At 47.6% G+C, this 14,644-nt stretch overlaps 4 protein-coding genes across 4 annotated transcripts; 3 read left to right on the top strand and 1 right to left on the bottom strand.

Moving 5' to 3' along the window:
- Positions 1-233: 233 nt before the first annotated feature.
- On the bottom strand, positions 234-1,840 carry AGABI2DRAFT_119994 (hypothetical protein; the record flags this gene model as incomplete). Its single annotated transcript, XM_006463100.1, has 9 exons — positions 234-305; positions 366-742; positions 793-882; positions 934-972; positions 1,042-1,218; positions 1,276-1,353; positions 1,399-1,599; positions 1,743-1,765; positions 1,830-1,840. The coding sequence occupies 9 exons, from the start codon at positions 1,838-1,840 to the stop codon at positions 234-236; spliced, it is 1,068 nt and encodes a 355-aa protein (XP_006463163.1).
- Positions 1,841-2,717: 877 nt separating this feature from the next.
- AGABI2DRAFT_119995 (hypothetical protein) lies at positions 2,718-4,906 on the top strand (the record flags this gene model as incomplete). The annotated part of the gene is made up of 5 exons (XM_006463101.1): positions 2,718-2,882; positions 2,933-3,304; positions 3,365-3,667; positions 3,719-3,877; positions 3,932-4,906. The coding sequence occupies 5 exons, from the start codon at positions 2,718-2,720 to the stop codon at positions 4,904-4,906; spliced, it is 1,974 nt and encodes a 657-aa protein (XP_006463164.1).
- Positions 4,907-7,213: 2,307 nt separating this feature from the next.
- Positions 7,214-8,968, top strand: AGABI2DRAFT_207812 (hypothetical protein; the record flags this gene model as incomplete). Its single annotated transcript, XM_006463102.1, has 4 exons — positions 7,214-7,839; positions 7,900-7,996; positions 8,050-8,079; positions 8,130-8,968. Coding segments are annotated over exons 1-4 (1,290 nt in total), but the record flags the coding sequence as incomplete, so codon positions are not given.
- Positions 8,969-11,904: 2,936 nt separating this feature from the next.
- Positions 11,905-14,630, top strand: AGABI2DRAFT_179610 (hypothetical protein; the record flags this gene model as incomplete). The annotated part of the gene is made up of 6 exons (XM_006463103.1): positions 11,905-12,284; positions 12,339-12,441; positions 12,503-12,532; positions 12,584-14,182; positions 14,290-14,350; positions 14,465-14,630. The coding sequence occupies exons 1-6, from the start codon at positions 11,916-11,918 to the stop codon at positions 14,628-14,630; spliced, it is 2,328 nt and encodes a 775-aa protein (XP_006463166.1). The 5' UTR covers positions 11,905-11,915.
- Between the last annotated feature and the right edge of the window lie 14 nt (positions 14,631-14,644).

Consider the following 14,644-nt stretch of genomic DNA (forward strand, 5'->3'; position numbering starts at 1 on the left):
TTTGATACCACGTCTAGGGACACGGAAGATTGTATCTGAATCTTGCAACCGTGTCAGTATGGATCAACACATCAGCCAGTAGTGATAGCGACTCGCCTGAGCACGAAGACACAGAATACCAATTAAATGTCAAGACTCAAGTCTGCCGGAAAACTCTATGCATAATAATCGGGGTGCGGAGGAGAAAAAAGGAGCCTCGTGTCCTAGATTTCTTCAATAGCTTCATCAATCGATTAAGGACGAGCGTGCCGAAAGGATGTTAACGTATAACGAATCGCATGTGTCTGAGATCTCGCGGAATGTAACTGGATGGTATTGTTGCATGAGCGAAGCAGAAAACTTTTTTTGAGGTGACGAATTCCCACCTGTTCTAATGCCTCCAGAGCTCCCTGTACATCGTCTCTCACATCCTCTTTGACAGGCATATTGCCTATTTGATCGACCGGTTTAACAATACTCGTAAGAGTCTCCTGCGTATTTTTGACGTTTTCTGCGGTATGATGTCGCATGAGGGCATTGAATTGCCAATCCGAAAGACTGGCCGCTTCAGAGGTATGCCGTTTGACACCATTCGGCAACATACCGAGGAGACTGAAGAGCTCTTCGGAAAATTCTTTGAAAATTTGCTCATTTGTTTCGGATGGCAAGTTTGTGTTTTGGCCGGTATCATCGGTGGGAGGGCTGTAAATGACTATACCGCCCCACTGTGGAAGAAGGAAGGATCTCGAGCGTGAAATTTGACCTATGAGCCAGTGAGATAACGATAACTCATTGTTGGGCAAGAAGACCAACTGTCAGGAGACGAGATGTGTAATGGTCGACGAAGGGCCGAAGGAATGAACAGAACGAAATGGAGTACGGGATCATTCGAAACGCTCAAGGCTGATAAGCAATCGATAAGTTGAGAGAACAGGAGGCTAATGAGCAACGCACAAAGGGACCATTCAGCTGAATTGATGAAAACAGTCAAGTCTTCCAGAGTTATGCCATAAGATCTGTCAGTTTTCGGACTATTCTGGACTGAAAAAGAGTGTTACTCACAAACTAGGCCAGCACGAACATCCCAATTTGAAACTGAGCTTCCGGCGGATGCATCTTCGTTCAGAAGAGTGAATGCGAGACGATACTGCCGGGAATATTGGATGACGCAGTTGTTGTGGTTCGTTTTCAGGGGCGGGTTTATGAGGCTAGCAAGTGTTTCGAATGTATCGGGAAAATCTGGGTGAGTCGGGGTTCAAAATCAAGAGTTATCAACCAGAGAGTAACTAGACTCACTCAAAAGCGGCAAATGAATTTCATTTCGCCTAACAATGATCGTTTGACTGTCTCTCACGAGGTAGGAAGAGGTAGTTGCTGGTCATGGTCCAGCCTCCAGGTCAGACTCTGACATCGAAAGACTAACGGCAGTCGTTTCTGCTATAGACGCAAGATTTATGCCCCACCAATGCCCGGAGTCGTCCCTAGCTTTTGCATCGACGAAACTTTGTAGATTAGGTTTAATCTCGACGTCTGCAACACATAAACTGACGGGGAGTTCGAGGTGCTCCTGCGCACGGGAGTTAATCCGAGATTCCGGGAGAGAGAGTGGAAGGTCCGAAGCTGAGGAGATATAAAAGTATACAGACAAATTTTACTCACCGTCTTCGTTACGTTTAGTGGTCCATTAGTATCCTGGTTCGTCCGAATCTAACGATGTAAGTTGTCCGCTAACATGAAGTTTGCGCGTAGGTACGTGGGCTTACTCCATTTACGAACAAATGTGGTTCTGTCGAGGTCAAGTTTGTAATAAGTCAAGACTCATGATCCGTGTATGAGATAATATAACGCACTTTTCTGCCATCTTGAAGTAAATACCTCTCCTGTAGGGTCTTGATCTGACTCTGAATAATCTGCCTCGAGCGCTGCGGACACAGGATCCCCGAGTTCAACATCTAGATAGACTCAATACGATAGATGTTCTTGTACGCCTCGAGGGGGGACGAGATGGTAAAGTTCAGATTAACGGCCACGTTGACGCTATTCGGTCATTTTGCGAAGCCGGTTCAGAACACGAGCTCTTCATCGTCGTCTCCAAGCTACTGGAACGGCTACTGATCGTGTAAGGCGCTGACGTAGGAGGTAGAGTTTGGCCACGTACAGCTTACCGAATTCCGACACAATGAATGAGAATTCTGTATCGAGATACAGAAATTTAAGAGATAGAAAACCTATCAAGAGACTTTTCACGTACAGTTTTTGTGCAGCCCTTGCGACAGGTGCTCTGAAATGGAACTAGCTGCTATATAATTGGATTCTAGCTTGTGTGTTGCGAAATCTTCGCCCTTCATCGGAATCGAGACTGATGACTATCGATGATAAGTGACTGACCACGCAAAGGGTCGCTGCAGTTTCATAGCGTAGACAATAGCATGAGGATAGTTTCCCTGGTCATTACGGTTCAAAAGTGCTATACGTTTATGTGTTATTACTCACCGTGTTGTGTCTGAGATGAACGTTGCAACCTCGAGGATTGTCACGAGCTGATCACTACCTGATCAGTCCCGAATGTGACGTCGTGACACACCAATGCTCTGCCACCACCTTGAACGAATAAAAGCCGTCGTTTCTCTATGCCAATGAATCATCCTGCCCACTCGACCCAGGTAACCCCGTCTAGGCCATCTTTGGACGCTTCCATTGTACTCCTCGCTCTGTTGTCTGCCGCTTTTACTACCACAATGTCATCGGTTTCGCAATCTACAACTTCCACGACGTCAAACTCCCTCGATTCGCTCACCGACTTCGGCAGCGCTCAGGCGTCTGCTTATGCACAGGCTCTTCTTGCAGGTACTAATGTCAATCCTGCAGCGTTCAAAGACGCAAGTTTTTCACTCTTATCTATTGTCGAAATATGTGCTTACTAGTTAGTTTATAGGCCCTTCAACGTTGCCAGATTGCTCTCGACAAGAAGTCCGAGGAAGTGGAGACTCTGCAAGCCGAGCTGTCAAGATTGAAGGTATCTATGACAGCGAGTACGACTCGGAAGAGCAGGCAACGCGGCGCTGGAGATACTGTGGGGACTTCGCTGGAACATCTGAAAGAACGGATTACTAAAGACATTCGGGCACTCGCGGCAATGGAATGCCTCTGGTTGAGTGACAACAGCTTCCAACAGCCGCCCCTCTTGTCAAACCCCTTCCCTTCGGCTCCCGACCGCTATGCTTCAGACGAAAACCTTGACTTATACCATACGTATATTCTATATACGTGTCTTCATGTCGATTATCATGGGCCTCTCGAGGGTCAAAGTCTGCTCAGAAAGCAGGTAAGTTCTAATATGTTCACAGTAGTATATTGATACATATTGACTTTACTTTGGTTCAAGGTTCAACAAATTCTCTCTCAAGAACGATCTACCCTCGTCAAGAACGTTCGGACTGCTGGCAAAGATATATTCTTCGGCTTCCCTCCAATCGTCTCCCAAGCGGTCTGTATGAAAGAATACGCTAGAGCACGCGAGCCCGAGTGCCTCCGATTCCTTGTATCACCCCGCCAGGTTCCGTCTGTCGAAATTCGTCCGGAGGATCTAATGCCGCCCCTCAAATATCTCGATTTACCCCCTCTTTTATTTCCCGAACTCGATAGCACTCGTGCGCAAGAGATTTTTCGCTGCAATTTTTTGATTCAGGTGGGTATTTTATCATTCAAATTTCATGTATCTTACCTTACTTCCTAACAGATTGCGCGATGCATTCTCTTCCGAGATAAGGCCCCCGGGCGTGTACTTGCACTACAAGAAGGACGAATCGAAAGCAACACCGTGTCTTCCAACTGCCTGGCTCGCCAGCGAAACATCACCAGAACTACGCCAGGCCTCATTGCCACTGCGGCCATCCTTGTATGTAGTTATCTGCATTCTATCACTTGTGTCTAAACGGTTCCTTCAATGTAGGCATGCTTTGTCGTTTCGGGAGACACGGTGTTTTCGGAGAAGGGAGCGGTGACTGGTGCGGCTTACAGGTCTCGATACCTCAAGTTTAAGCTTCTCCTCGAAGAGTCTCTAGGGGCCGGTGAACCCCATACTATCACGACCTTCAAATTTTGGGATCAACAACTTTTCGCGGTCGAAAACGGACAGGGTGAAGACTTTGAATTTGGCAGCCTGGATGAGAGAGATGAAGATGAGCTGTCGAAGCATCGTCGCGCGGTCATGCTTCATACGTCTCCTGCATCTATGCAGGCGAGCTCTACTGGCTCTCCCACCACTGTCCACTCAGTTTCTGCTGCTCGGCCCAACCGAACACCTCAATCAGCCCCGACATCTACTTCAGGCCTGCCTCTGCACCCTCCCCACACTGTCTCCATCTCTTCTGGACAGCCTACTCTTCAGATCACGCCGTCTCCTTCCCCAGGTGTACACTCTGAAATCGGGGAGAGAGTTTTCACTCCTCATCTTTCGTACATGGCCCGATCTTCAGCTCCCATCCCGGCGTCTCAGCCAGGATCACAAGTGTTTCAAAGTCTTGACAACGAAGATGAGGGTTCTGACACTGAACCTGATGTTGATGTCACTCCCGTTGCATCTGTAGCCCCGATCTCCCGGTCTGAATCCCCTATTATCACTCTGTCTGCAACGCCGTCTCATTGTCCCTCCGCAAATGATCTTGTGTTCATCGAAGTGCCTGCCACTCAAGTTATGCCCATTGATGAACAACAGATGGCATCTGGGTCCAATGACCCGAATCTCGCTACTCAGCCCAGGAATTCACGTCGAGACCGGCCATCGAAAAAAGGCCTTAACTCTGCACAGCCAGGGCCAGGGCCATCTACTCGCGAATTAGTGCAACAGAGTTCGGGTCCTGATGCTACAGCTGCTCCTCCAATGAGGTCCAAGTTGCGTAGCAGGGCCAATATAGGAAAACACTGAGGGTCAGTTGGTGGATAAGCTCTAAATCATTCAACATGCTCGTCGTCGTGCTCAATTGTTCGTTTTTTTTTCTTGCCGTACTACGTTTTAGCTACCATGTTCTGTCAGTGTAGACTACTAGTAGTCTACTTTTCGCGTTTCGAATATTACGTTCTTGTTAATTGACAATGAGAAACACATGACCAAACTGGATCATGTGATCAGTCACGCTACCACCATTTAATAAGGTAAACCTCACGTGTCTTTTCTCTCTAATATACTACCACCACCACTCGTTTCCCACTTCCCGACATGACCTCAATCCCGTTCCTCTCAACAACGGTATGTGTTAAGCTTGGTTGAGCTCTCCGTCTTCATCTCATTATCCACCCCCTACTTCCGCAACAGTTCAATATTCCCTTTCACCTCTGTTTTCTCATTGTGAAACTCCAGCGACACTAGCTCCTACAACGCTCATCAACGAACAATCGACGCGCTACCCTCAATGCCGCAACCTCTCCTTAACTCATCCGAGTCCAAAGTCCACCTTTGTCTTCGCAGTCTAAGTCTCTCGCATCTCAAAACCCACTCCCCCTCGAAAATTTACATTGTTCTTCCCATCAGTGCAGTGTTCCAGTCTAGTATTCTCGATTCAGATGTCAACGGTTTCCTATCCCAAAAAGGTATTTATTGACTTCGCATTACCTTCGTAGTAATGACGCTAATTATTTTTTCTCAGGAATGCTGGGGTATTAGAGTAGATTCTTTTCTTAAAAACAGTTCTAGTTTTAGTTATTGTGAACGGTTTCTACAGTAGCAAATAAAAAAATTTAATTCGCAAAGCTGAACCGAGGCGGGACATTTGAGAAATAATAATAATAATATATAATATCAATAAAATAGTAACACGGGATCAGACCACCTCAGACCACGAAGCCCAGATGATGATCAGGTCATCCTTGACTGATCTGATGCGATCTGCCTAATCCGGTGACCCGGATATGGCTTGATTAGGGGGCAAGGCTCTGATCAGGCAGGTCTGATCCAAGTCTGATCTATTCGAGTGCCGTCTGATCTTATTCGGGGTGCCGTTTGATCTATTCGAGTGCCGTCTGATCTGTTCGGGTGCTCAAACTGTTCCATTTACGTTTGTCTGATCTGTACGGATCCGGCTGGCTGTCTGACCCTCCCTTACCCAACCTGATCCAATCAGATCAGGCTAAATTTAGTTTTCCGACATGAATTCATGATGCAAGGCATACTCAAACAAAAACGCACATATGAGGATAAAGTTCCTCAATGAAAATATAGCGACTAACTTACACTACTAACGGCGGAGACCGTTGTCTTCTCATAATGCAGTCTCGTAGTAAGTTTGGTCGTAGGTTTGCAGAAGAGGAGGTGATTTTGTCGATCAAGGCTTCTGTTTCTGTAGTCATGGAATTGAACTGAAGACAGACCTTTGTATTTGGACAATACCCGAGTCGGTAACTGGACCTTGGAGATAGTCGAGTTAGGCAGTAGATGTGTTTGAATGACGGATGCGGAGATGTTAGAGAGGAGTGAAATGAGAGTAGCGAAGGAGGAACCTCAGGTTTCTGGGCGTTCACTTCAAGACAACGATCGACATAATAAGAAATGTTGACGTGGAGGAAACCGAGGCGTAACTTCGTGTACAGAGTGAGATTGTCCACTGTTGCAGAGGTTGGGTGAGAGAAGGAGGAGTTAAATTGACAGGGAAGAGATGGCCGGTCGGTTAGTAAGCGAATGGTGGAAAAACAGAAAACACTAGATTGATGTTAAAGAAGTAGCTAATTATAACGTGGATCTTATCCAACTCACAGAATGAAACGCAGAAAAACTGGTGTAGCCTGTAGCTCAAGACATTCATGAGGACGAATCTGTGCCAGGCATTGACATTGCATTCGGTGCAATGGTGGCTGTAATTCTTCTAGTTCACGCCAACGACGGGCTTCACACTGCCTTCGGGCGTCTATCAGCTGCTATCAGGCATGTGGATCCCCCGTGTCAGGCGATACATAACTGGTCAGCGGGATTTTTTCCTTCATCCACCGTTCTTGATGCCTCCTCCTTCATCCCACCCGACTCGATTCCCGCATTTCCACCATTCACATTCGCAGTCACAGTCGCCAAAGCCATCCGCAGGAGGTTCTCGTGGTGGTGGAGCGATCTCCCTGCCTCCTCACCACGACCATTACCCTGCTTTGCCGTCTCATCCTTCCTCTAGACTTGGACATGGTGCAGCCGAGATGGGGAGGAACGCCATGGTCGCCGGCCCTTCTCTTCCATCCAGCCGATGGAATGCAGTCGATAATCGAAACACTCCAGAGCGCTTTGTTAATGACAGAGCGCCGAATCACTTGAGTGGCCCACCCTCGCAGGCGCCATGGCCAAGCGGTGTTGGTCCTTCAAACACCATCGGCCCGCTCGGCCCGAGCCAATGGTCGACTCATCTTGCATTCCCTTTTCACACAGACACCGTACATCATCTATTGCCACAGCCTGCACCATACTATCCACTTGCGTATCCTTCACAGAATGCTGAGTTCTTTCCTCGCCCTGCTTTGCCCTCTCGCCATTCCTCTAGACTTGGTATACCCAGGGAGAACATGTATACCACGGCCACTGCCAGCGCTTCTCGCCCATCAATTCTAGGGTATCATCAAAATTCCACTGCCCACCTCGTCGGCGACAGAGCGACGGACTACTTCAACGCTCAACCCCCGCAGGTGCCGCACTGGCCAGTCACTCCAAGTGGTTTCGTGCCACCAAACGCGCGACGAACACCGGAATCGCATAGTTCTGGTGTCCAGCAACATACCTTCGTCGCACCTGCTTCCTACCACACAAACTCCGTCCAAGCTCAGCAGCTTCTGGCTCCGCCCCCACCAGCGACACCCTCGCAACAACCTCTCAATTACGGCCCTCTATTTGTGAGTTTCTCTTGTGAACTTCATATGCGAATAATGATACTGAAGCAACCTTACGACTAGTATCCGTCACAGCCGCAGCACCGGAGCCCGGGCATGTTCAAAGACGCTCACGATTTCAGCGTGAAGGGGGGAACCTTTCAAGTTATCGAGGGCAATGGTCAGATCCCCTCCACGAGATTCGTTTGCCTGTTCTGACTTAAAATATACCAGTCACTAATAATAATCTCACCTTGAACCAATGTAAGCACTACTCTTGTTTTATTACCTCCATCGATCGTCACCTGTGCTAGTCATGAAAGACCTCCTGAAGGAAACAATACCTGGAGCCGAATTCGATTCATCCGCCCGCGATCCTCCCCCGCGATGTCATCCTGGAACCCGTTTGCACATTCTTGAACGGTGCCGACAGTTCGTTCGTACCAGCAACGGCAAGAAAAAGACGCGCTGGGTCGTTGGTGCGGCCGGAGTTGGAAAGTCGGCCATCATGCAGAGTGTTGTCGAATCTCTCGAGCTTGTAGTGAACTGCCATGCATCAATCTTCTTTTCCATCAACGGACGTGACAATGGAACAAAAGCCGTCGCAACAATCTCCTACCAGCTTGCAGTCAAATCCGAGTTGTACCGTCAACACATCGAGAAGGAGATCACCCGCGATCCAGCTCTCCTTCGATCGTCGATGGCAAAACAATTCCTTAAACTCATTGTTGAACCTTTCATCCACAACCCTCGACTCAATTCAGCCGGTCACGCCTTGATCGTCATTGATGGCCTGGATGAATGCAAAAACCCAGACACACAGCTAGAGCTCCTCCGGCTCATCTCCGATCTCTGCATCGAGTACCCTTCCTCTCCCCTCGTATGGCTCATTGCCAGTCGCCCTGAGCATCACATCAATGCCTTCTTTTCTCAATCCAACGTCGCGGTAGCATATGAGAAGGAAGAAATCGTGGTGAACTCTGACGAGGCTTGTGCAGATGTTGAACGGTACCTTCGCGACAAGTTAACCGAGATAAAGACAAAAGCATCAGATACAGTCGATCCCCGGTGGCCCGACGAACAAGACTTGTGGAAACTCGCCAATGCTGCGGGCGGGCTATTTGCATATGCGGACACAGCTGTCAGATACATTGGTGATAAGACTGTTGGGAGCCCAGCCTCACAGCTCTCTGACGTGTTGAATGTCATCGATGATCATCCGATGACTGATGTGCCGCCAGAGGACCATCCGATGGCCTCACTCGATGCGTTGTATACTCGGATTCTGTCCAATGTCCCACCCAAAGCCATGACCAACACCCGGAAACTCTTGCTGGCATTAATGTTTCACTGGGATGTGTATGGTCCGGAAGACTTTGTCCTACTATGTAATTGGTTAGGAATGACACCCGATGATGCTTATGCGGCCATCAATCATCTCCGTTCTGTTTTGCATGTTCCTAGGCGTGATGAGGCCAACAAGGAGAGACCCGGAATCTTCCATAAATCATTCATGGACTACATATCCGACTTTCAGCGATCCGGGTTTTCCCATGATATTAAACACGAAGCTCATCAACTCATGGTCCAATGTGTATTCAGAATCTTAAATGAGGCTCCAGATGGCATTGATTTCGGTGTTATAAATTATGAATTCGCATATGGCGAACTGCGCCGTGGTCCCGGTACTGGTGCCAAGATTTCGCTTACTTGGCCAGTTGATGAAGATGTTGATGGTACTGACAATGCGATGAGGTTCCATATGTATAAACTAGCTATTACAGAGATTGTAGCTGGAATGCGACGTGGAGATCCAACTTTCCAAAGTGACTTCTGCATTCACATTCTACGCACTCGGTTTGAAAAGCATCCTGGGCATCCTCAATATGAATCGTTGTGCGACTTGGTGTTTGTGAGCCCTTCGTAATATTTCTGCCATGACCATGAGGCTGAATCTATGCATACAGGATGAATCTCGACGTCAGGAATTCATGATGCACGGCATACTCAAAGAAATGCCCCTCAAGGCCGTTGACGTTTCCGCTACGCCAAGAAGCCAGCAAACCAAGTTGCAGTTCCGTCGTCCTGCCACAACAGCGACAAATCTGTCAGATCCATGGAACCCGTCTTGCGAGGTGAGTGGAATGTTCTTGTTTGCAACCACCCATTGAATTAGCGTCGTGTAGCATGGACGGAACGGCAAGTGGGGAGAAGGAGATAACCAGGACTGGGAGACCTCTTTCTTGCCGGATAAGAGCAATCGTCGAAATTTTTTTGAATGTAATTTCTGTATGGCCCGGCTTGAACGCCATGTGGAAGATTGGAAGACTCGATCACCAGATCATGCCGTTCCAACTTTATTCACTTCAACGGGATGGTGTTGCGTAGAATTTCGATTTGTTGATCCTGATGATGGTATTTCGGAGTGGACGTACCAGTTTTGGGTGATTCTCTCATTGGAGGAACGTAAAAAATATAAGAGTGATGTTTAATGTACGACTTATTTTATGAATGTTGTCTTGAGCGCTTTTGAATATTCTACAAAAATTCGCAAGACCTGTTGGCGAGAATCTAAGTCTTGATGTATATTTTATACTGTGGACTGAGGCGAGCGAATAGACCGTCAGTTTTGTACATTTGGCCTGCATGTTTTGTATGGCTCGACAGTGATATAAGCGCGGTACATTGCAAGTGATCCCGTGTGGTTTACTAACTCGATTTACATCAGGATTATCGAAAGTCACAGTTGGTGTCACCAATGCCACTCAGTGTAAGTTTCCGTTTGAACCAGCCGATATGTTGTCGCAGTCACGATCTGCCCTACAGTCTCTGGCTCCTACGATATCTTCGCGCAATGAAACTACGTCAAGGGTTCTTGAAAATTGTGATTCAAAGTCTCGGGTTGCATATACGTCCATCTTGCGCCGTTCATAGAGCCGAATCTCCGATAGATCACCTTTCAACCACGGAAAAGTTGATAATGGAGGAAGAGTGGATGGAATTGTATTGTTACCACTTGTATTATTAGAATGTTACGATACCATTCATAACTGGAAACATAGTCTTTTCACGCGTGAAGAATATAAAGAAAAACAAGTATGGAGAGTATTCACGTACAACCTTGATAGGAAGGTTCAAGACCTTGAAGTTTGAGGAATGCGACTCTTGAAGATTGTATATTGATTTCGTACCTCTTTCCATATCTACGGTATGACTGAACTCCCAACCTATTGACGGCTCATGTCAAAGGCCTGGGGCACGTCCAGGTGCCGGATTTGAGCAGTTGCCAAAGAGATTGTGGGGCAAAATATATGCACGCATATACACCCTGTCCAATGAAACGCCCTTGCCCTACGGTCATTTCCGATGCTAAGCGCCGGGCCAATGCTGAGCGGCGACGAGTCGTCTGGTTTGCTTGTATCAAGGAGGGAGGGCTCGGGTAGCGTGTCGCGAAGAGCAACCTTGGCAAGGGGACAAAGTTTCTACAGTATTCTCGCTTCAATACAGAAATGTGTCCACAATAACCCTACTCGAAATCTGGGCAAGTTCATTTGTCAATCCATGTCCGCATAAGAAGGTTAATTCTTTACACCCAGGCAGAGATTGCTTTACACGATCCATCGTATCTATAAAGATCCTCTATACTTGACAGACAAACAATTCAATCTGTAGAGTAGCAGAACTTGAAATTGAGGGAAAACGCACGCTTCAGGGATTCAAAAATCATTCGCTGGAAATGAATCTTGTGTCAATACACTCGAGCTAACGCAAATACGATTCACGCATTCAGCTCGTCAGCGTGCGTCTACCTAGAAAACGCATGTATGAGACAAATTTCATTATCCTCGAGGATATATAACGGCGGGAAGCATTATCTTCGTAAGTTCAATTTCAGGTTTGCAGAAGGTGATACTGTAGATCAGGGCTTCTGTTTGTATAGTCATGGCGTCGAGAAGTCCGAGAGTCGTAGAGGTGAAATGAGAGTAGCGAAGAAGGAACCTTAGTTGATGGGTTTTACACTGCCTTCTGGGCGTCTATCATGATGATCATTTCTCGTGTCAGGCGATACATAATGATCTTTCCTTCATCCACCGTTCTTGATGCCTGCTCCTTCGTCCCACCTGCGGCATTCCCACGCTTCACGTTCGCGCTCGCAGTCGCCAAAGCCATCCCCAGGAGGTTCTCGTGGTGGTGCTGCGATCTCCCTGCCTCCTCGACACGATCCTTACCCTAGACTTGGACATGGTGCAGCAGAGGCAGAGAAGGGTAAAAATTCCATGCTCGCCGGGCCTTCTCGTCCAACCAGCCGAAGGAATCCAGTCGACCGTCAAAACACCTCACAGCGAGCGCCGACTCACCTTGCATTCCCTTCCCCCACAGACACCGTACATCCCTTATTGCCACAGCCTGCACCATACTATCCACTCGCGTATCCTTCACAGCAATCCTTGAATGCAGAATTTCCAAGTGTACGTTTTTCTTATGCATCTCAACTTCGATTAACGATGCTAAAAGACTCGTAGCCACCTTCCGGCCAGTTTTCGTCGCAATTGCAACAAAAGAGCCAAGGCCTGTTTTATAAAGCTCATGAATTCAGTGCATCAGGAACTTTTGTCGATGCCAGCAGTGAGAACTATTCCAGCATTTGCGTGAATGGTTTGCCTACACCTGACTGCGTCTTTACCAGTTACCTACAATAACCCCTCCTCCAACCAATGTAAGCCCTACTCTTGTCTCGTCATCCTCGCTCATCACCAGCTCTGCCCAGTCATGGAGAAACTCCTAGAGAAAACAATACCTGGAGCCGAATTCGACTCATCCGCTCGTGATCCTCCCCCGCGATGTCATCCTGAAACTCGTTTGGCGATACTCGACCGGTGCCTCTACTTCATTAATCATTGTGATGGCACAAGAAAGACACGCTGGGTCGTTGGTGCAGCTGGAGTGGGAAAATCGGCACTCCTGCAGAGCATTATCGAGTCCCCCAAACTCGTAGTAAGCTGCCACGCATCGGTCTTCTTTTCTATCAACGGACGTGACGATGGAACGAAAGCCATCGTAACCATTTCTTATCAGCTTGCAGTCAAATCCGAGCCATATCGTCAACTCATCGAGAGGGAGATCACCCGTGATCCATCGCTCCTTCAATCGTCGATGGCGAAGCAGTTCTCGAAACTCATCGTTGAACCCTTCATCCACAATCCTCAACCTAATTCTGCCAATCGTATCTTGATCGTCGTTGATGGTCTTGATGAATGCAAGGATTCTCGCGTGCAGCTAGAGCTTCTTCGTCTCATCTCTGACCTCTGCATCAAGTATCCTTCCTCTCCCTTTGTATGGCTCATTGCCAGCCGCCCCGAGCAACATATTACTTCCTTATTTTCGAGAGCTGAGGTCACACCAGGTTACGAGAAGGAGGAGATACCGGTCAATTCTAATGAAGCTCGTGCAGATGTAGAGCGCTTCCTTCGCAGCGAGTTTACGGAGATCAAAAAAGCATCAGATTCAGTCGACCCACGGTGGCCTGATGAACGGGACTTTTGGAAACTTGCCAATGCTGCGGGTGGGCTATTTGCTTATGCGCAGACGGTCATCAACTATATTAGTGACACAACTGTTGGAAACCCAGCCTCGCAGCTCTCCCACGTGTTGTATGCCATCGATAATCATCCCATGACTGATGTGCCACAAGAGGATCACCCAATGGCTTTGCTCGATGCGCTGTATGCTCGAATTCTGTCCAATGTTCCATCGAAAGTCATGACGAATACTCGAAAATTCTTGCTTGCATTAGTATTCGACTGGTGTGAGGGTGGGGGGCCGGAGGGCTTTCTCACACTATGTAATTGGTTAGGCATGACACCCGATGAAGCTTATGCGGCGCTCAAGCATCTCCGCTCTGTTTTATGTGTACCTATGCGCGATGATGCCCATATGTATCTCGGACCCTTTCATAAATCATTCATGGACTATATATCCGACTCTCGGCGATCCGGGTTTTCTCATGATATTGAACATGAAGCTCGACATCTCATGGCCCAATGTGCATTCAGGATCTTAAGCGAGGCTCCCGATGGCATTGATTTCGGTGATGCAGATTATAGTTTGCGGTATGGCATTTTACGCCGGGGTCCCGGTACTGGTGCCCAGATTTCGGTTGCTTGGCCAGTCGATGAAGAAGACGTTGATGGTACTGACAATGCGACGAGGTTGCATATGTATAAATTGGCTATTGGGGAGGTTGTAGCTGGGATGGAACGTGGAGATTTGGACTTTCAAAATGAATTTTGTTTTCGCGTTTTATCTACTCGGTTTGAGGAGTATAGGCATGGGTTTCCATTTCATTTGTTGCGTGACTTTTGCGTTTGTGAGTTCTTCGTAATCTATTTCTGCCATGTCCATTGAGGCTAAAATTTATGGATAAGGATGAATCTTGACGTCAGAAATTCATGATACATGGCATACACGTTCTAGTTCCGTCGTCCTGCTACAACAGCGACAAAACCTGTCAGACTCATGGAACTCGGCTTGTGTTGTGAGTGGAATATTTTTGTTTTGTGACTGACCACCCGTTGAAGTAATGTTGTGTAGCATGAATGCGTAGGCAAGTGGGGAGAATGAGATGACCGGCGCTGGATGACTTCTTTAGGGTGGAATTATTTCTGTATGGAACGGCTGTGAAATGTCAGTTGGAAGATTGGAAGACCCGTTCACTGAATCATGCTGTTCTCGCTCTGTTCACTTCAATGGGTGTTTCTGGCGTGCGATTCGTTGATCTAGATGATGGGATTTTGGAGTGGGCATACTGGTTTTGAGTGAAGCTTACATT

This window comes from Agaricus bisporus (assembly GCF_000300575.1).
Source record: "Agaricus bisporus var. bisporus H97 unplaced genomic scaffold AGABI2scaffold_8, whole genome shotgun sequence".
Classification (NCBI taxonomy): Eukaryota; Fungi; Basidiomycota; class Agaricomycetes; order Agaricales; family Agaricaceae; genus Agaricus; species Agaricus bisporus.